This window comes from Nicotiana sylvestris, chromosome 8 (genome assembly GCF_000393655.2).
Source record: "Nicotiana sylvestris chromosome 8, ASM39365v2, whole genome shotgun sequence".
Taxonomy (NCBI): domain Eukaryota; kingdom Viridiplantae; phylum Streptophyta; class Magnoliopsida; order Solanales; family Solanaceae; genus Nicotiana; species Nicotiana sylvestris.
The window spans coordinates 82,467,448-82,491,134 of record NC_091064.1 but is presented as its reverse complement, the minus strand read 5'-3'; the positions used below and the strand labels follow the sequence as shown (position 1 = coordinate 82,491,134).

The 23,687-nt window shown below is 38.5% G+C and overlaps 1 protein-coding gene across 1 annotated transcript in view; it reads right to left on the bottom strand.

The window, feature by feature from the left end:
• Nucleotides 1-20,271: 20,271 nt before the first annotated feature.
• LOC138875293 (uncharacterized) overlaps nucleotides 20,272-23,687 on the bottom strand; it is a 10,161-nt gene continuing 6,745 nt past the window's right edge. Inside the window, exon 6 of the mRNA XM_070154116.1 lies at nucleotides 20,272-20,344. Coding sequence (XP_070010217.1) covers nucleotides 20,272-20,344 — 73 coding nt within the window. The remainder of the gene's footprint in view (nucleotides 20,345-23,687) is intronic.

The window sequence follows — 23,687 nt, the reverse complement described above, 5'->3', positions numbered from 1 at the left end:
AAAATCCTAAGGCAGAGTTTGAGTCAGAACCAAATTCATTATATAACTCAGAAAAGAAGTCTGAAACATGCCTGCCTGCTGGTTGTAACAATTGGTAATTAACAAAGGCGGTTCCAGTTTTATTTAAATAGTTACCTAGGGCTTGCCTAGGCGTAGTAGTGATGTCCTATGAGCATGATATCTATTACTGATTTTAATTCCTACAGACATGGTATCTAAGTATTAAAGGCTGATTTCAGTCCAATAGGCATGGTATCTAATTGAATATGAAGTGGAATAGGCAGGATTTATTTGATCAAATCGAAGTTCCTATAGGCATAATTTTTATTAAAAGGCCATTTAGACATAGCAGAATTATGTGAAACATGCAGAATTTTGTTAAACCAAAGCAGATCCTCTGGGCATATTTTCTAACAAATCATATCGAAATACACCCTATAGATATGTTATCTACCCTTCTAATAGCTGAAGCATGCAAAATCACCCCATCCCTTTTCACTAGCCAGCCCCAATATTGTTTACAAATTATTATAGCCCAAATGATTGAATTACAAAAGAAGTGCAGAAATAAGAAAATTACAACCAAAGGAAAGCCTGATCTTGACTTCCTCTCTGAGTTATGTAATGAACCACTTCGGTGCCAGAATTTCAAAGCCTTTCTGATACCTAGGTGTGTCAAAGTTCCCTAAGGACCTCATGGGATCCCGGGTAGTGCTTACACCCAGGTATGCATAACCAGATAAAAATGAGTGCAGTGTGGAAGGGTCAGCCCTTATGTATCCAAGTTTAGAGGAAGCTCAAGGGTTCCAAGGCAAGGCTTACACAAGAGGGGCAGAACCTAGGTTCTAGGAGTAGAGTGGAAGTGCATAACATAGTTGAAAAAGAGTTTGTTTAAAATTGGACTGGCAAGTCCATTTTTGAAAGTAATCAGTAGCAGAAGTGTTTGAAATCAGTTGGGGTGATGAACAAACTCAAACACACAGAATCGGTAATCACACCAAGGGGTCAAAGGGTTTTGGAAATACATTGTATGAAGCATATGACCCTAGTAGGGGTCAGGTTTGGTCATGCACAACAATAGCTGATGCTGGCACGCCGACAAACCAGCCAGAGAACACAAACACATAGAGGGGATATGGGGTTTGGGATTCATGAGTCAGCAAACACATAACAAGTGACTAACAGAGTACACACATAGGGGGCATTAATTTAAAAGGGGAAGGGAACATATTACAACATGCTAGTAATGTAACTTGACCGTAGAAAACATAAGCAGAAGTAGACAAGAATGAGAGAACTTGGAACAATTAGAGAAACATGTGGTTGTTGAGGCTTACAAAATTAACTAGGACATACCAGTAGAGAAGCAAAGTGCAGAAAGGAAAGGTAAGCAAGATTCCACAGTCTATCCTTGGCTTTCAGCCGGCTAGATAGAGCAGCAGAACAAGTAGCAATAAAAAAAGAGAGAGTTTTTGAGTGTAAGTGTGTGTTCTGAACTCAAATTGTTCGTGTGTTTAAAGAAAAAGAGTAGGGTATTTATAGTTTTTGAAAACGAGCGAAGAATAAGGTAATAAGTAAAGTCTTAATACAAACATGGAAATAATCATAATCAGAATCAATTAACACAAGTGATTCCCTTTAATTAAGGAATCCCTGCTGAATGGATATTGGCAGGTTTAATTAAGGAAACAAATCATTTTGCGACAGATTGATTATTGCCATATAAGGGGGCAGTAAAAGCATGAAGTAAATTATCAAGTCTATGTTCAAAAATATGCTTAGTTTTGGGAAAGGATTTAGCAAGATCAAACATCACGGTAAAGGAAAGGAATCAATTATTTTTAAACCAGTGAGTAAAAAAATTAGGGTTTATAGGGGAACCCTTTGCAATCAGTCGTAAGATTGAGGGAGTCAGAATCAATCAAGAAGGGGTCATGATTCTGCACCTCAACATATAAATAGCAAGAAACGAACATGCATACAGGGTCAAACATGTTGACAAAAGAAACACCACACACATACAATAGAAGTAGGGGTAAGCTAGGATTCAGCAGTAGGAAAAATATTCGAAGCACAGTAGTCAAGTAGGTCAAGTAGTCACATAGAATCAACAGTGAAGAAGAACATAGTAATAGGTAAGAGAGTCAGTAGCAAGTAAAGGTCTCACAATAACAAGTGAGGAAAACTCTTTTAATAAATTAGGGCTTCGATAGTAGTTGAGTTTATAAGATGATAAGAAGTCAAATTAGATAAGTCAAACAAGGAGAACAAAGTCAGAAACAAAGAACTTAATCGAACAAGTACACATTTAAACAAACAGTCTCAGAACTCGGATGAGATCAAAAAGGGACTAGGGTTTTCAACATGCTGAATCAAGTAGAAGGAAGGCATAACAGGTTGTTTGAACATAGAAAAATCATGAAACAACCCCAAAAAAATAAGAGAAGAGATCTTTAAAAAGAGGTTAAGAAAAAAACCCTATTCGTTGAAAAATGAAGAGTCATTTTGAAAGAAAAATTGAAGAACCTTCATGAAAACACTTAAGAAGTTCATAGTAAGCACAAATATAAGATAGATCTGAAAGAAAATCAAAAGATCTTAAAGCTAGGGTTTCAGAATACTCAGAAAAGGTGAGAGAAGCCTTGAAAAGTTACCGATCTAACCAGAAAAGTCAAGGATCTGACTCGAACGGCCATGGCTAGCCGGAGAAAGACCGGAGACAGAGGTTGAGCAAGGACTGGACCAGATCTCTCATGGAAACAAACACCCAGGAGCCATAGGAGGTCGATATACATCTCAAATGGCCATGAGAGGCCATGGATTAGGCAGGGGTTGAGGTGGATTATGGTGGAATTAGATGGCGGCGGCTAGGATTCATGTGAGGTTGTAGAGAGAATTAAGAGGGAAGGGATTCAGAGGCGGGGTTTGGTGAAAAGTGAATTAGGGTAAGGGGTCGTTTAGGTTTATTTTAGGAAGGGTGAATGCTGGTCATTGATCTGAATGATCAATGGCCTGGATTAAAGAGGGTAGGTAGGGGATCCGGGTTGGGCTGGTTAAATTGGGTTAGGGGTCGAGTTAAAAATTTAAATTGTGCCGGGGAAATTGGGTCTGATTTGGGGTTGATTTTAGGCTAAAAATTAAATACAATTGGGCTATTATTTAAATAGCCAATTTTGTCCTTTTTAAATTATAAAAATAGTAAATAAATTTCTGAGAATTTAATAAATTAAAAGCACTAAAATGATTAATAATATATAATTAACAATTTAAAAATATAGGATCCCATTTTATAAACATGAGACAAATTTAAACCTAAAAAATGGCTAATATTGCAATTGTGTGCAATTAGCTTTAAAAAATACTAAACAAAATTTTAAAAATATGTAAAAATTACCGTAGCCATATTTTGGCATAAATATAAGAATCCAATAAATGAATCATCAAAAAATAATAATTTTAAAAATAATTATTGAGATTTTATGGATGAAAAAGGGGAATAAATTGATTTAAAAAACTTTTAAAATTATGAAAAAAATAATAAAACCTTTGTACATGCTTATGTATACATTTATATGCTATTTTGAAGGTATTTTGCATATTAAAAATATATAGGAAAAAATTGGGTATCAACAGCTGCCTCTCTATACCCGGGAAGGATGAAAGAGTTGTCGGGTAAAGATATGATGGCCAATTTTAACCGAGCGAAACCGCTTGAAGAGGTTTAGGCCGCACTCTGGCTTCTGAGCTACCAACATATCCCTGGCTTTACATGAATTAGGCCATATGTAGTTCAGGATCCGCCGGTGGAGTATGCCGATGTAGACTTTTCAAGAACGGACGCAATATCTAGGGTCGGGTGATTGAAAGGTTTATGGGAATGGTTAGGTTTGATGTGGCTGCGGGAACTGGAGAGGGATCGCTCCTGTAGGGATGGCCGTTGCTCGCCATCTTACCTGCAAATAGAAGCAATACAAGCGTATACTGTGCATAAATTTAAACATGGTGCAAATTCTCGTTGGACCATGAATGTTGTCTTTGGACGGTTAGGATGACGTCCTTAGACCATCACGTCCTGGGCCATGAAGCGTATGATAAAGGATTCGCAGGCCATGAAATGATGCTCTCGGGCTATGAGGATGGTGCCTCCGAACCATGATGCCTTTGAATAATGATATGCAAAAGATTGAAAGGGATCCTCAGGCCATGACATGGTGTTCTCGGGCTATGAAGATGGTGCCTACGAACAATGACGCCTTCGGATGAGTTGGCGATGTTTCAGGACATGAAGGATACAGTAGCATGATGCGGACAAGACAGAGCTTAGTCTTGCAAATTGAAGGGCAGAGCTTAGCCCGTAAGAAAAGTAAAATACATAGTGCTTAGTTTTGAAGAAAACGGGAGGCAGAGCTTAGCCTTGGAAAGCAAAATGATAGACTTATGCAGGATGTAAATGTGGAGAGAGGAAGAGCTTAACCTCGGAAGGCAGAATGGTAGCCTTATGCAAGAGTGAAGATGGAGACAACGTTAAGTCTCGGAAGGCAGAATGGTAGCCTTATGCAAGAGTGCAGATGGAGACATCGTTTAGTCTCGGAAGGCAGAATGGTAGCCTTATGCAAGAGTGCAGATGGAGACAACGTTTACTCTCGGAAGGCAGAATGGTAGCCTTATGCAAGGATGCAAATGGAGACAATGCTTAGTCTCGGAAAACAGAATGGTAGCTTTATGCAATGCAAATGCAGATGGAGGTAGAGCTTAACCTCGAAAGGCAGAATGATAGCCTTATGCAATGCAAATGCATATGGAGGTAGAGCTTAACCTCGGAAGGCAGAATGGTAGCCTTATGCAAGACGAAATAACGAATGATAGTAGAGCTTTCTTAGCTGGTAGCAGATTGTGATTATTGAGAGCATTGTGTCGAATGGAAAATTACTTGGCGTGTACGGATAGCAAGTGTTGGTAAGTGCAACGGTTCTATTCGTCCCATGGGTGTATAGTATGTTTGATGATTTTGCCATCATAGTGGCTGCATCCAAAGAAAAATCGTGAGTTTTGTAAAGGGGAAGGTCAGTTCGTATCCCCGCTGGCTTTGCTTGACCTGCTCGACTTTTATCTAGTGATACTGTATGTATCATTTGGGTAGCTTTGCTAAATAAAGTAGTTTCGACAATAAACAGGCATGATTTCGTAAAAATATGGTATAAGTATATAATTAAGAATAGCTTTTAGATGAACCGACGAGCTCGAGACATTGCAACCTCTCTTGCTACGAATTTTTGAGGGTCTTCCTCAAAATTCTACCCCAGTTTAATGGGTTAATGCTTCTGACTATTGCTTACGATGATCGGCTGAAATTACTTCAGAATTTTGAGGGTCCTCCTCAAAATTCTGCCCCAGTTTCCAATTGCGGGGGGAAATAAAAATTTTATTGAATTGTGACCGAACCCATAGGGCTGCATGTGTATCCCCTCTTAAACGGGAATCAGGTTAGGCATAGTTCAATTTACATCATATAAGGGAAGCATAAAGATTACACATAGTAACGCTTGACTGCATCTGAATTGATTGGCTTTGGCCAGACTTCTCCGTCCATTTCCGCAAGTATGAGGGCTCCTCCTATCAGAACTCGGTGAACCATGTATGGACCCTTCTAGTTGGGAGAGAACTTCCCATTGGCTTCATCTTGATGCGGAAAATTTTTCTTTAACACCAGCTGCCCCGGTGTGAACTGTCTTGGCTTGACTCTTTTGTTGAAGGCTCTGGACATTCTGTTCTGATAGAGTTGACCATGACAAACTGCATTCATTCTCTTTCCGTTTATAAGAGCTAGTTGCTCATAACTACTTTTTACCCACTTTGTGTCATCGAGCTCAGCTTCTTGTATGATCCTTAGGGAAGGAATTTCTACTTTAGTGGGAATGACAGCCTCCGTACCATAAACCAGCATATAGGGGGTTGCCCCAGTTGATGTGCGGACCGTGGTGCGATACCCCAATAGAGCAAATGATAACTTTTTGTGCCACTTTTTATGCTTCTCTATCATTTTCCTCAATATATTCTTGATATTCTTGTTGGCAGCTTCTACAGCTCCATTCATTTGAGGCCTATAGGCTGTGGAATTCTTGTGTCTGATCTTGAAAGTTTCACACATAGCTTTCATCAAGTTGCTATTGAGGTTGGAGCCATTATCAGTAATGATTAACTCTGGAATCCCGAATCGGCAAACAATGCGGTCGCGGACAAATTCTGCCACGACTTTCTTAGTTACTGCTCTGTAAGATGCTGCTTCGACCTATTTGGTAAAATAGTCGATGGCTACTAGGATAAACATGTGTCCATTGGAAATGGCAGACTCAATAGGTCCAATAACATCCATCCCCCAAGTGGTGAACGACCATGGTGGGCTTGTTGCATTAAGCTCATTTAGAGGTACCTTTATCATGTCTGCATGTATCTGATATCGGTGGCATTTCTGGACATACTAGATGCAGTCTGTTTCTATGGTCATCCAAAAGTAACCTACTCGGAGTATATTTTTTGCTAAGACAAAACCGTTCATATGTGGACCGCAGGTCCCAGCATGAATTTCCTCTAGTAACTTGGATGCTTCCTTTGCGTCGACACACTTTAGTAATCCCAAATTAGGAGTCCTCCTAGACAGGATTCCTTTGCTGTAAAAGAAGTTGTTGGACAATCTCCGAAGTGTGCATTTCTGAGTAGGATTTGCAAGCTCTAGGTACTCTCCTTTTGCCAAATATTCCTTGATATCATGAAACCAAGGCTTTCCATCCGCTTCTCCTTCAACATGGGCACAGTAGGCTGGCTGATCATGGATCTTTACTGGAATGGGATCGATGAAATTCTTGTCTAGATGTTGTATCATAGATGACAGGGTAGCCAATGCATCGGCGAACTCATTCTGGACTCTGGGAACATGCTGGAATTCCGTCTCTGTGAACCTCTTTCTCAATTCCTATACATGATGCAGATACGGGAGTATCTTAGAGTTTTTGGTTGCCCGTTCTTCTCATACCTGATGTATAAGTAAGTCTGAATCTCCAATTACTAGCAGCTTTTGGATGTTCATGTCAATGGACATTTTGAGTCCTAAGATGCAGGCTTCATACTTGACCATATTGTTGGTTCACGGGAACCTGAGTTTGGCAAACACCGGATAATGCTGACCGGTTTCTGATACTAGGACTGCTCCTATGCCAACTCCTTTGAAATTTGCTGCTCCATCGAAAAACATTCTCCAACCGTCATAGGATTCTACGATGTCTTCTCCTATGAGTGATACCTCTTCATCAGGAAAATACGTTTTCAGGGGTTCGTATTCTCCATCCACGGGATTCTCAGCGAGGTGGTCTGCCAGTGCTTGTCCCTTGACCACTTTCTGAGTTACGTAGACAATGTCAAACTCACTCAACAGGATTTGCCACTTGGCTAGCTTGCTAGTGGGCATGGGCTTCTGAAAGATGTACTTCAAAGGATCCATCCTTGATATGAGATATATAGTATAGGCACATAAGTAATGCCTCAGCTTCTGAGCTACCCAAGTCAAAGCACAGTAGGTGTGTTCCAATAAAGAATATCGGGCCTCGTACGGGGTGAACTTCTTGCTGAGATAATAAATGGCCTGCTCCTTTCTCCCCGTTTCATCATGCTGCCCTAGAACACAGCCGAAAGCTCCATCCAATACTGCAACGTATAGTAATAAGGGTCTATCTAGCTCGGGCGGGACTAAGACTGGTGGTGTTGACAGGTACTCCTTGATTTTGTCGAAGGCCTTTTGGCAGTTATCAGTCCATTTGGTAGCGGCGTCCTTCTTCAACATCTTAACACAAATAATCGTAGACTGTGCTATGAATCGGCTGATGTAATTGAGCCTTCCCAAGAAGCTCATCACATCTTTCTTGTTCTTTGGCGGTGGCAATTCTTGAATAGCTTTGACTTTTGATGGATCCAGTTCTATTCCTAGGCGACTCACAATAAACCCAAGCAATTTTCCAGTAGGAACTCCAAATGCGCACTTCGCAGATTCAGTTTCAGGTTGTACCTTCGCAATCTATTGAAGAACTTCCTCAAATCTTCTATGTGATCAGTGGCCTTCTTGGACTTGATGATGACATCATCTACATATACCTTAATCTCCTTATGTATCATATCATGAAAAATGGTAGTCATGGCCCTTATGTAGGTGGCCCATGCATCCTTCAGGACGAACGTCATCATCTTGTAAAAGTACATTCCCCACGGCGTAATGAAAGCCGCTTTCTCAGCATCTTCCTCATCCATCCAGATCTGATAATAACCAGCGAAGAAATCTACAAATGACTGCAGCTCATGCTTAGCGCAATTGTAAATCAGGATGCGTATATTCGGAAAAGGGAAGTCGTCTTTCGGACTGGCCCGGTTGAGATCTCGGTAGTCAACACAGACTCTAACCTTCCCATCCTTCTTTGGCACTGACACAATGTTGGCTAACCATGTCGGGTATTCTACTAGCCTGAGAACCTTAGCTTTGACCCGCTTGGTGACTTCTTCCCTGATTTTCAGACTCATAACGGGTTTGAACTTTCTGAGCTTCTATTTTACCGGTGGGCACGTTGGGTCGGTTGGCAATTTATGAGCCACAATAGACGTACTCAGCCCAGTCATGTCATCATACGATCAGGCGAATATGTCCTCGTATTCCATTAGAAATTCAGTGTATTCTTCCTTTTCTGATGGCGATAGGTGAATGCTGATTCGTGTTTCCTTGATGTTTTCTGCATCTCCCAGGTTAACAATTTCGGTCTCGTCCAGGTTGGACTTAGGTCTCTTCTCAAAGTTCTCAACTTCTTTGACTATCTCATCTGGTATTTCATCTTCCTCTGAATCAATGTCAGTTTGTTGCGTTGTCTCATTACATGTCACAGTCATTGGTTCATCAAGATAATTAATAGTAATGCTATATTGGTGAAGAAAATGATAGCGATAAATATTAATTCATAAGAAAAATTGAAAATGCTTTTGATAAATGGAATAACTGTTTTGAACATTGAAGATCTTATTGGGGGAATTAAAAATGCCAAAAGAAAATCATTTAGTAAATAAAATAGTGAATAATTCTTATTTTAGCCTTGCTACCGCGAAGCTCGTCGGGCTTTGGTTGTCTTGATGGTCCAATTACTGAGGCGTGCCCCTCTACTCATAGCCTGTATGGAAGGTCCTTCCTCCCCCTCCTCCTCGAGAATAACGCAATAGTCTATATCACTGTCCTCTAGAAACAAGTTCTTCACTGCTGCAAGTGCTTCTTCTTCATCTGACCCATAAATAATGTCGGCTTGTTGGAAGGTATGCTCCAGATGCGGTATTGGCTGCTCTAGTGGGTAGTAAGGACCACGCCATGGGGGCGACCAATTGTTGAATTCTTCCTAGGTGTAATTATATCCCAAACCAAAAGTAGTACCATGTTTCTTAAGTTTTATGAGCTTAGTGATTCCTTGGAAGTTCTTGACGAGCCCTTTGCCAGGTTCGTACCCATTCTAATTTAGTATACTCTCGATTTTGTTATCCCACCATTTGTCCTTATCAACTGCATTTACCCGTTCAATGTGGTGGTAAGTCTCTCTACCCAGCTTCCATCTTCCTTCGAATGCCGGAATGGTCTGGCGACTGTATATAGGGTTGCTACCATCGCCGTGAATGATCACCTCCTGGTGATTCCATTCAAATTTTACTGCCTGATGCAGCGTTGATGCTACGGCCCCAGCAGCATGAATCCATGGTTGTCCCAATAGTAGGTTGTAAGATGTTGGTACGTCTATCACTTGAAAATCCATGTCGAACCACGTTGGTCCCATCTGCAAGCATAGGGCAATCTCCCCAATGGTGGACCTCTGATAACCATCGAAGGCTTTCACATTGATAGCTCCATCTTTTATCTCGTGTAGTCCTTTACCCAACTTCTTAAGTGTTACCAGCGGACAAATGTTGAGACTGGAACCTCTGTCGATTAGGATTCTGGTGATGAAATAGTCCTCACATTGCACGGTGATATGCAGTGCTTTGTTATGCCCTAGCCCTTCAAGTGGCAGCTCGTCCTCATGAAAGGTGATCTTATGGCTCTCTAGCACTTGTCCTACCATGTTAGCCATTTCCCCGCCAGTGATATTACTTGGTACGTATGCTTCACTCAGCACTTTTAACAGAGCATTTTTGTGTGCCTCGGAGTTTTGCAGCAGGGAGAGGATGGAGATTTGTGCTGGCGTATTGTTTAACTGGTCCATGACAGAATACTCCTTGGCCTGTATTTTCCTCCAAAGGTCGTATAGACCTGTCTCAATGATGGGTGGCCTGTTGGAGGCCTGCTTTCTTGACTCAGCTAGATGTTCAGGGGTATAGACTCTATCAGTTCTTGTCATACCCTGTGCTGCAACAGTTTCTTTGAACCCGACCTTGTCTTTCCTTCTTGCTTCGGCCGTATAGTCCCAGGGTACATCCTTTGTATGGAATGGTGTCATGGTCGACATTGCCACTGGGATCGGTGTGGATATCCTCACCCCGAATGGAGCATGTGCCTTGGGTGGCAAAACTTCAACCTCAAATGGTGCGGGTTCATTTGCCGAAGACATGAATTCAACCTCAATCGATGCTGGTGTCTTTGCGGATGATGTTGCTTCAAACTCAAGTAGCACAGACATATTCACCTCAGCGCCCTCAGATGGTTGAATCTGGACTATGATTGGATTGAGAGTAATTATTTGCTTTTTTGGGTCATCACCTTCTGTGATCAACCCGATTGATCCCTCGGGATCCCAGTCATCTTCTATTTCAATCATGTGGATACCCCCACCCTTGTGGTCTGGTAGAGGGTTGTTGAGGACATTTGGAGTGGGTTTGTTTGCCACAATAATCTTGTTAGCAATCAAGGACTGTATCTTGTCCTTCAAGGAGCGACACTCATCGATGGTGTGCCCTTTCATGCCGGAGTGGTATACATAGGATTTGTTTGGGTTAACCCATTGAGAGGGGTTCTTAGGGGTCATAGCAGGGATGGGGGTGACATAACCAGCAGCTTTGAGTCTCTCATACAACTGGTCAATAGGTTCAACAATGGCTGTATATTGTTTTGGAGGTCTGCGATCAGAATTAGGTCGAGGTCTAGGGAAGTTTTGGCGTGCAGGAGGTGATTAATAGTGGGATGTTTGAGCATTATAGGTTTGGTAGACATGCGCAGGTTGTGAGTATCTGGGTGAGGTAGGTTGATATGTAGGAGGTGGAGGTCACTGGTAAGCTGGTGGTGGAGCTTGGTATGAGGATGAAGGTGCTTGGTAATTTGGAGTTGGCTGATATATGAGTGGAGGTGTTGGGTAAGTTTTGTATTTGAGGGGAGACTTGGTCCTTTGTGCAACCATCACGGCCCTTACGTCCCTTTTCTTGGACATACCACCGGATTGTAAGGCCTTATTTGTAGCTTGCAAGGCCTCAAAGTTCGTAACCATACTACTCTTGATACCTTCTTCAATTCTCTCACCCAGTTTGATAATGTCGGAGAATTTGTGGTTCTCAATCATCATCAACTGTTCATAATACTGCGGGTCCTGAGCCTAGACAAAGAACTTGTTACTACAACAAAATTGGCCTAAGGTAACACTTATTATAGACCACGTTTTAAGAGTGTTGCCAAAAATAGCAATAGGAACGCTTTTGTATGGGTGGCCTTTTTTAAGAGCTTTTGGCAACGGAATTTAGGCAGCACTCATAAAGCATGCTCTTTATGTACAAAAATTACATCTTGTAAGCGTTTCCTAATATTAAAATTTTTAAGAACGCTTATTCAGATATTAAGCAACAATTTACAAGCGTTATTCTTGGTAGGCTAAAAGCAACCCAGTACAAACGTGGTCTAAAGTAAAAATATTTCGGACAAAAAAATTTACATTTATACTATTCCGTCTAAAAGTTTCCACACTATTTAAACTATTCCTCCTTCTCTAGGGTTTGAAACCCACAAAACTTCTTCTTCACTCGAATTTTCAAAAAATAGGATAGTCGATTGCACACTATCTTCGTCAAGAAAAGGAAAAGCAAAAAAATTGCACCCAATTGGCGATGCACTTCAGAAGCAGGAACGCTAATTTGCTTCACTTGATTTCTCCTAAGGTGTGAGTTACGCCATTCTATTTCTCAAGGCAACAAAAAAGATTTGGCATTCGAGTTTTATCGATTTATTTTGAGACCAATATAGGATTTTTTCAAATTAGTACTCGATTATACATATACATGTATACTTTACTTTTATTCAGTATTTGAATTTAACCGAAAAAATTCTAGTATTTAGATTTGCTTCTGGATATAGAGTAAATAGACGTTTCAGGGAATTTCTGATATTGTTACTTTGTTATGGATTGGGGAAAACTTGGTTAAACGAGTTGTAGATCTTTTAATGTATTTGTGTATGGATAGATTTTTTGTAGGTTTAGCATGAAAGGCTTGAAATCGTTATATTAGAATTTTGTTATACTAGATTCATCATCTAAAATGGTCCACCTACATTTATATACTTTTATTGGATGCCAAGGGTATTTGAATTGTCCAGTTAAACGATAAAATGATACGGAACTCATGAATTTAGCTACACCACAGTTATTTGATGGAACTCAACTTGATTGACTTGAATAAAACTAAAAGCTCCTATTTTTTTTATAGAAGAACTAGAATAGTTTTAAATTGTAGGTAAAATGGACATATACTATTACGATATTTGAATGAACAGGAAGTGAAGGCAGTTTCATGGTCCTTCTTTACATGACTTAGTTACTTATTTCTAAATTATCTATATGTCTTGCTTACACTACCCTTGAAGGCCTTTTATGGAACTTGAGCTTCTGTCTGATTTGCTTAGAAGCTCTAAATATTATTGAGTTTGTCATTCCATGTTTTTATGCTATTCTATCATTTCCTGTCCATAGCCATGTATTAGTGTGTAGATTGATGCCTTATTTTCTTTAAATTTTGTGTTTAACTTTTTACAATATTCAATAAGCAAAGAAACTACATACTAGTTTCTATTATAGCATATGACTTGCTTTGATGTCTTATTAAAGCTTAGTAACAGATTGAAGGAGTTATCCCCCCCCCCCCAAAAAAAATGAAAACTTTCTTTGCTGGAATTGTGCGATTTGCCTCTCTTTATGTAAAAATTATTCTATATGTGTCTTAAGTGAATTAGTTCTTAATGTGGTGAAAATACCTACCTATTATAGTACTCTATTTTAGCCAGTATTTGATTTTCAAAAATCATCAGGTTTTCACCTAAATGATAATCGTATTTTTCATAAATATGCTCTATATACAGGGATATAACCATGTTTGTCAAAGATAATGTTTTGTTGCACAGGGATATTGTCCAGGTTTCTCTGGTGCTGCTATTCCTTGTATTTGATAAGACATCTACTAACAAACCAACTGACCTCACTGGTTCGATACAATAGTAAACTTAAGAACTCATTAATGCCTAACTGTTATTTTTTATTTTTGTAGTATTGAGCTTAGGGAAGCCAATACTAGTACCAGACATGGTAAGTAGCATCAGACACTAATTTTACTTTGCTGGATAATAAAAGATAATATTGTTTTGACACTTCTCATTAAACGTCTAATTATTGACATTTTTTTTGGATTTGCAGGCAAAGTCAATTTATCAGTTCATCGCACCTCAGGGCAACAAAAGTATAATTAACTATATTTGGTGAAACTTATGGAAATTCCACAATTATAGCACTGACATAGGTAGGATATCTAACATTTGTACCATGTTAAGTATCAAGATTATCTTGTGTCTGTCTCCACTTCTATTGAAACTTCTACAAGAATGGATGATCCAAGAATTTCTTGTCTTCTATCAAATTTTGCAGTGGTTTACCAACAAGAAAATACGATTCAACGTACAAGTCTCCTATCTGCAAAGTAGTACTGATTGAAATCTAAAGCCAGGATTGTGCTAATATAATTATTTATTAGTGTTGTAGTTGAAAAATTATCAGAGAGAATGAGAAGTGATATGTGCTAAATGTCCTCGTTTCTCTGTTTCTCGATAAATAAAAAAATGCATCTAATAATTTTTCTTACTAAATTATTTCTTTTATAGGTTTGTTGTGCCAATGAAGAACGGTGACCTCGATAGTAAAGGGGTTTTCGCTAGTATTATTCAAGCTGAAGTAACAATAGAAGCATTCAAGGTACTTATAATTTTTAATTTCACATATGTCATTTAGATGTGTGCTAACTGCCTTATCCTTCTACTAATGATGCAAGTAACGCACAGGTTGTGAGACCAAAATCTTTCACATTCCTCTAGATCAAACTTATAGTCCAATTCTAACTTTTTATTTGTTTATTTTTTATACCTGCTAAATGAAGATGTTAGTAGAATTGGGACTTATCTTTTATGCATTAGTATCACCATTTTTATCTCCTTTTAATGAATACAAAGGGTTTCTACTTAATTGGTGTTGTTGCTAGGACATAGAGCTAGAAATGGTGGTATTTTTTATCGGGAAGAGGAGCAGTAATGTCCTAAGCATAGACAAATCAACATAAAATGATGCTTGCTCTTCTCCCTTAACTTGCTTTTATGTTCCCTCAGTAGGGTGACTAGAATTGCCTAAAGAATGCAAGTCATTACAATTTTTTTCTTTGGTGACCACCTAATGTATCTTTTTCTTAAACTTGTTCACTTTGTGATCAAAGGGTTCTGTTTTTGAGTCACCATAAAAAATAGAAACATAGCCTTGCTTCTAATATGATTTTATGTATTTCGTCTTATTGCACTTTTATGATCTCATGTTACCACCTATGCAATATTTTGGCAAGCGCTCCTGGGTGTATCTTGCAGTTAAATATTGTGCATCTGTAGTTTTATAGGCCTTTATAGCATTGAATATCTGTTTTGATCATGATTTGCATTACTGTTCATTCTGTATGAAAAATACGTGTAAAATATTCTCACTTGAGTTTACACTCTCTATTGGTGTCTATTATTTAATATTTAATTTCGTTTTTGTAGTGTAGGAAAATTCTTATGATGCAATGGGGTAAGGTCTGCATACACACTATCCTCCCAAAATCCCGTTACGGGATCAAACTGAGTTTTTTGTTGTTGTTGTTGTTGTTGTTGTAATTGAAAATGGTGGCCAAAAGTCAATTTGGCCATTTGAAGTTAATGAGGAAGACTTTTGGACAACTAGGATATGTATCATACATGATACTATATGAATACATTCGATTTTATAAAGTTCAATTTTGTAAAATTCACATTTAGTACGCATCTTGAAATTATTTTCGTTATTAGTTGAAGTACATGAAATATAATCCTTTTGCGAAGTTCATCACATTGTGTTTGATTATTTATTTATTAATTAATGAAGTTCTTGATATCCTTATACTTAATTAATGACCTCAAATATATGATAATATTATGTTTATTTAATAACAAATATAATTTTTTAAAGCATAGTAACAACATCAACAAATATAATTTTTTAAAGCATAGTAACAACATCAACACTTCAAAAGTGTAGTTTTAGGAGCTACCCTTAAAAGGTGTGGCCTATAAGGTATTAAAGGTCACACTTTAGAAGTGTAGCTTTAAGACATGAAAAATATGGCCATAAGTAGGCGTAGCCTTTGCCTCATGAAAAGCGTTACCTTAGGGCAAAGGTTACGCTTGTTTAGGCCACTCCTTGAAAATCGTTGCCTTAGGTCGAAAAGTGTAGCCTTTGATAAAACACCACACTTTCTGATAGTTTAGGCAACACTTTTCATGTGTGGTCAAAGGCCTAATTTGTTGTAGTTTGTTCATATGTTCTTCTTCTAAGGCAAGTCTGATCTTAGTAGCTTCGGACCTCCAGCGAGTAGCATACTCGCGAAACGTCTCTGTGGGCTTCTTCTTTAGATTCTGAATATAGAATATGTCTGGCGCATTCTTTGTATTAAACCTGAACCTGTCCATAAAGTCGACGCCATGCTTACCCAGTTTGACCACTTCTTTGGATCTTGGATGATGTACCAAGACAACGCATCTTCTTTCAAACTCCTCATGAACAGCTTTATGTGGATTCTCTCATCTTTTCCTACTCCAACCAATTTCTTAAGTTCCTCAGCTAGGTTTCTGATAAGCAGATCTTTTTCGTCACACTCGGGTGTGCTTGAGATAGGTTGGGTGGAGTGTGGCATGGTCTCCACGTAGATAGGGGTGTTATAGTGGGTGTGAAAGTGGTCATTTGTGGAGTTTTGAGGTTTTGGGATGAGTAGTGGAGTGTTGTTAGGGGTATGACAGGTGTTGCATTGGGTCTTTGGTGGAATAGTGTGATGGTGAGGAACGGGATGATTCTGTTTCTTTGGGATATTTTGAGGAGGTGTAGGGTTTTGAGTGTGGGGAAAGTTGATATTTGGGGTGCTGAGGGAAAATGATAGGCTTGCTAGATTCCGAACCTGATCGAGCTCTTCTTGGAATTTCAGCAACTTCTGTTCTAGTTGTGACACATTCTCCTTAGGAACTTGAGTACCATGGCCATTAGTGGCCTCTACCCGTTCAGTTGGATTCTCCTTCTTGGTGTTGTTCGGATCTTCCATCTTGCTTTTGTTCTTGTTTCTGACAGGACTAAGAGGAGGAGTGGGTGGAGGACCCCTGGATCTCGTGGAATAAGATGATGATGCCAGAGTGTACGAACTAACCTTTGGGGAGGGGAGTAATAAAAAACAGAAATAACAACAAAAGGTAATCGAGTCAATGAGGATTATAAAAAGTATTGCAATATTTAAACACATAGTGCGGGAATGTAAAGCGTGTTCTAATTTGGGAACCTCTTTGTGCCCGAGGTAGGCCTAGCGACAAGTTGATTTGGAGAACTTAGAATGCTAAATGCTTCATTTTATTGATAAAGAAATAAGACGAATCCCAAATCGACACTAAATAAACAGGAAATAAAAGTCACTAATGGCCATTGGCCTTATTACATTCATAAAGCAAAAAAGTAAATCCCTATCTACTTGGTCCCAGAAGGACCTTTAAACAAGTAATTGCACATAGAGAGGTACAAATTCATAAGAACAATCTGAAATGGTAAAAACTTAAATATCCCCAGCAGAGTCGCCATGCTGTCGCGCCCCCATTTTCCCTCTTTTCCGCTAGGAGAGGAATTTCCAGGTTTCGACATTCATGGAGTGTAATGACTCATTTTCCTTTTTGGGGAATTCGGTAGTTTTAAGAGTCGCCACCTAATGATTTAAGGAGCAAGAAAGCATCAAAAGCAACAATTGATCACATCTATGGTCCCAGTTGGGCAAGACCAAAATTGCTTCCACGGCGTCACACCTGCGGTCCAAGGTGTGCAAGTGTGATTGCACCAGATACAACCCAACTTTAGCAATCACACAAGTCCAAATTTGATCTGGATTCAATCCGAATCACACCCAGGGCCCCCGGGACCCCGTCCGAATATACCAACAAGTTCCAAAACATATATTGGACCTACTCGAGGCCAAAAATCACATAAAACAACATCTATTCTATGAATTTCTACGAATCACAACCCAATTCGAGCGTATTGAAACTATGAACTTTTGAATTCCAAAACTAATGCTGATTCATACCAAATCAACTTTGATTGACCTTAAATTTTGCACACAAGTCATAAATGACATGACGAACCCTTTCTAACATCCGTAATATGAATCCAACCCCGATATCAATAAAGTCAACTCCTAGTCAAACTTTCCAACCTTTTAAACCTTCAACTTTCTAACTCTCGCCAATTCAAGTCGAAACGACCTACGGACTTCCAAATCAACATCTGGATACTCTCCTAATTCCAAAACCACCATACGGAATTGGAACTGTCAAAACTCTATTCCGGAGTCATCTACACAAAAGTCAAATTATGGTCAACTATTTCAACTTAAGGCTCCAACTTAGGGACTATGTGTCCCATTCACTCTGAAACTCACTGGAAACAAAAACCAAACATCCTGGCAAGTCACTTAACCACAATATAACATAGAGAAGGAAATAAATAAGGTATCGAGGCTAAAATAATCAAAACAACTAGCCGGATCGTTACAAATATCCTCATTTCAGCAACTATCAACTTCTGGACATGGGAGTTCTTAACTGGCCAATACTTTGTCCCATACAATATAGTCGGTCTAACTACAACTTTGTAGAACTTAACTTTATGTTTTAGTGGCATATTCTTATCACACAAGACACCGGAAGCTAGCCTCGATTTCATCCATCCAGCTTCGATGCGATGTGTGACATCCTCATCAATTTTTTCATTTCTTTCTATTATAGACCCAAGGTTGAAACTTCTTCTCTTGGGGTTGACTTGTGTATCAAGCCTCACATCCATGTCCACTTCCTAGGTAACGTCTCTAAACTTACACTTCAAATATTTTGTCTTGGTCCTACTTAGGAGTGTTCATAGTTCGGTTTGGATCGATTTTTCCCTAAAAGGAAACCAAATCAAGTAAGTCGGTTTTTTAAATATTAGAACCAAACCAAACCAATTAAGTCAGTTTTTATTGATTCATTTTATTTCAATTTTTGTCGGTTTTTTGGTTTTATCCGTTTTTTCTTAAAGATGAGACATACACCACCAAACACATATTTCGATGACTACATTTTCAATGTCACGTTATCAAACCTATTGCTTCTTACCAAGATATATTGATGATAATTGAATCAAATGTGATGAATAAGTTAAGTACTCAATTAAAAATATACTATTTTTAATATGAAATAGATTCTTGTACTTAGCAAAAGAAAACTACAACTAGAATGTAAAGGCAAAAAACTAGATTATTATAATAGCAAAGAACTAGATTAAAAGTGCAAACGATTAGCATGTACCTTAAATTTTTTGTAATTTTGTATAAAAATTTACATATATATGGTGTAATAATAAATTTTAAATAGCTACTTTTATAGTCAGTTTGGTTCATTTTTTTCGGTTATTTTTTGACTAAATTCAAAACCAAACCAAATCTATTCGATTTTTAAATTTCAAAAACAAAACCAAACAAACCAAAACAAAAATGTATCGGGTGTTTTGGTCGATTTGGTTCAATTTTTTGTTTGGTTTGATTTTTCGGGTTTTGATGAACACCCCTAGTCCTGCTCAGCTTGAAACCTTTAGACTCTAGAGTTTGTCTCTAAACCTCTAGCCTCTCTTTAACAACACATCACATCTCACCAATTAGAACTATGTCTTCTACAGATAACATATACCAAGGCACCTCTCCTTGAAGGTGTCTTGTCAATGCATCTATCGCCAAGAAAAACAAGAACGAGTTAAGGGTAGATCCTTGGTGCAACACCATCATAACCAAAAGTATTCCAAATATTCTCTTATTGTCCTCACCCGGGTCTTAGTTCCATGATACATATTCTTAATCACCGTAATGTAGGCTACATGCACACCTTTAGACTTTAAACATCTCGAAATAACCTCTCTCGAGACTTTGTCGTATGCTTTCTCAAGCTCAATGAACACCATATGCAAATCCTTATACATATCTCCATATCGCTCTACCAATCTCCTTACAAGATGAATGACTTTCGTAGTTGAACGACCCAATATGAAACCAAATTGGTTCTCGAAAATAGAAATACTCTTTCTCACCCTCACTTGCACCACCCTCTCCCAAACTTTCATCGTATGGTTTAGTAGATTAATATCTCCATAGTTGTTGTAGTTTTGGCTATCCCCTTACTTATCAATGAGATCATCGTACTCCACCTCCGTTCTTCGGACATGTTATTCGTCCTTAGAATTTGAAACTATAAACTCTTAATTTGACTTTTGTTTCTCTTCAACAATTCAATATTTTCTTAAGTTATTAGTTTTTTTGCTAAAAGTGTTTCAAGCAAGGTTGGTGTGTGCGCCCAAATAGTTAATCTCTAACCAGCGGTGAACCGGAGATTTGATGTTTATGCATTTGTAATTCTAGTCATTTTAAGTTAATGAATTCTAAATTAACAATTTGTACACATTCAATAATTTTTTTGACATAAATATCGAATTTGGAGCAAAGTTACTGAATTCGGCCGAACCCGTATCCCAAGCTCTACCTCCGTCCCTCTGTTTCTAATGCTGTCTTAGTTTATGCTTGTTAATGAAGAATTTTTACGAAGTGGCCTTCCTAAGGATTGGTTTTTAACTTTAAACTCGTTAAGAAAAGTTGTACAAATATAAATTTCTGCCATAATTTCTCCTCTTTCTCTCATTCTCCGTTCTTCTTTTTCTTCTGCTCCTTCTTCTCATTCTTCTTCTCTTCCTCTCTCTCCTTGTTCTTCCTTAAATTGAAAGAAATAAAAAGAGATATAAGTTGTAGAACATTGAAAATTCATTACTTATTTTTAGTTGAAATGGAGTGGTAATGTTTCATTGAGCTTATATTATCGATCCCTAATTTATTTGAATTGGTTTATGTTACGACCCGAAATATTATCAAAGTTCGTGATGGCACCTAGCCTGCTCACTAGAAAATCCAACACTCAACAAATCATAATTAAGGTAGATTATCTAAGTCTTTAACATAATCATAATATAATAAGAAAGCAGGAATAATCTCAAGACAATATCATAAATATAAATATCTAAGATAGGGACTAAATACGACCACAAATGTTTAGAATGTCCAAACCTAGTGTCACAACTATCACAAGCATCTAACAAGGAGGTATATTATAAACTGAATTTGTGTCCGTCTAAGAGAAATAGATTGACTGAATAGATAAGTAGAGACGAGGACTCCATATGCTACAGATCGGATCAAGTAGAGCAGCTCACCATGAAGTCTCCATAAATATCTCCTACTCTGCTGGGTAAATACTACTAACACCAACCTCAAAACCTGCATAAAATATGCACAAGTGTAGTATGCATAAAAACCACAATACCCAGTAAGTATCAAGTCTAGCCTCGAAGAAGTAGTGGGAGTAGTCGACATCGACACTCACTAACAGTCCACTAATTAGGTGCAAATATAAAAAATAAATGGAATAAATTATGGTATCAATAAATAACTACGAAAGCTCAAAATACAATCCCTATGAAATTTAGGCATGTTTTATAAATAAAAGGGGTCAAATAAAATATCAACACCTCCATTCTCACATCAAAACATGATACATGTCAATAACAATTTGTATATAAATTTGATGCATGAGTGTCAACAATATATATATATATATACACACACACACATACAAATCCATGCGCCTTATTGATCTATTCCAAGTCACACCTCTATTCAAGGTTATATAAATTTGCTGCATGAGTGTCAACAACATATATATACACACACACACACATATACAAATCCATGCGCCTTATTGATCTCTTCCAAGTCATGCCTCTATTCAAGGTTATGAAACGGTCGATGCAATAGTAATACCCAACAAGGAGCCTGGGTCGATTTTCCACAGGTGTATATATATATATATATATATATATATATATATATATATATATACACACACACACACACACATATACAAATCCATGTGTCTTATTGATCTCTTCCAAGTCACACCTCTATTCAAGGTTATGAAACGGTTAATGCAATAGTAATACTGTCACGACCCCAGTTCACCCTCCGTGAACTATCGTGATGGAACCTAGTCTCTACGACTAGGTAATCCTAACAATGCGAAAAATAAATAATTTGCGAAAAAAAGTAATTAAAAACCGAAATAACAAAGTGAAACAATGTTTAAGATGCCGCTCGATATATGCAATACAAACTCTCAAAACTAACAACATTTCCCAAAATCTGGAATCTCATCAAATCACAAGCTTTTGGATGTCTACAAGTATCTAACTCCAGAATGTCTAACAATAGAAAATGCAGAAGGGCTAATACTTAAAGAGAGAATGGAAAGGGACTCTTCGGTCTGCGGACGTGGCAGATATACCTCGAAGTCTCTAAAAGAGTCGCCTCACCTGAAGGATGATAGGACTGAGTCAAAGTACCTCGATCTGCACATGAAAAACATGTGTAGAAAGGACATGAGTACACCACATCGGTACTCAGTAAGTGCCAAGCCTAACCTCGGTCGAGTAGTGACGAGGAAGGTCAGGGCCCTACTGAGATTAAATGAAATATAAGGTATAACAGTATAGAATGAGACAGTATAACTAGGTGCAACAGTAAGAAACAACAAAGAATAGAAAGAGCAACAACAATAATAATAGAGACAAAATAATCACGGAAAAGAGTACAGCTCAACTCAGAGATAACAACCGGGGATCTCCTAGGATACCTTCATGTAGTCCCAAATATAAATATCCAGTGGATCTCCCGGGATACTGTCCCGTAGTCCAACTCATAGTGCTCAGAGATCTACCAGAATTCCAATCCGTAGTCCCAAATATAAATACCCAGTACTGGGGGAATCTACCGGGTGCAGTCCCGTAGTTATAATATAAAAGTGTAGGGGGATCTGCCAGAATACAGATCCGTAGTCCCAAAGTAAACAGACAGGGGGATCTCCCGGGATACCGTCACGTAGTCCCAAAGTAAACACACATCAACAACATGAAGGATACACAATTCAATTCAAATTCCATACCAAGGTAAAACATGTATTTCTAGCCTAGCATGCTGCACGTAATTCAAATAAGGCAGTTTGAGCAAGTAAAACAATTAATTCAATTAGACATGCTTCCCTAAGCTAACAACATGCTTAAATTCCAGGTAGTATAAACAGGAAAAGAAACACGATTATATTTACTTAATGAAAACCGAATTTTTCAACAATTAGCACAAGTACGCACTCGACACCTCACGTACAAGGCATTTCAAATATCAATAACACCAATCCTAAGGGGAGTTTCCCCCACACAAGGTTAGATAAGCCATTTAACTTGAACCGCCTCAAAAGTCAACCTGAAACCACGTTCTTGCCACGAGTACTCGAATCCAAATGGCCCAAATCTATTCAATTCAATTGCATAATGTAAATAACACTTCAAGTAACTGATTCTATAAATAAATTCTAAGCTAATACGCGAAATTAGGTAAAATGACCAAAATACCCTCTGGGCCCACGTCTCGGAATTGGGTAAATCTAGATCAAACTTCAAAAGTTAAGCCTAGGAGATTTTCCCAAATTTTTCCATGTTTTCACCCCAAATTCGAATTTAAAGGATGCATTTAAGCATAGATTCATGGAAAACAATCAAAATCGAGTAAGAATTACTTACCAAAAATACCCAGGTGAAAATCCCTCTCAAAATCGCCAATCCTGAGCTCCCAAATCAATTTTCCATGTTTTGAAACCAAACCCTCGATTCTGCCCCTTTTCTAACCAGTGAAACCACATCTGCGGTCTTGAGAGCGCACCTGCGGTCTCGCTTCTGTGAAGACCCGGTCACATCTGCGACATTTCATTAAAGATGAACTTTCCGCACTTGGGACTACTTTACCGCAGATGCAGTGCCGCTTCTGTGGTGCCCTGACTGCATCTGCGGTCAACCCATTTTCCACCTCAAACCGCTTCTGCGGTCTCGCACCTGCGGTCCCCAAGCCATAGGTGCGGTTATGACAGCAGACTCAACAGCTTCAACTACAAATTCCCAACTCCAAACTTCTCATTAACCATCCAAAATCATCCCAAGGCCCCCGGAACCTCA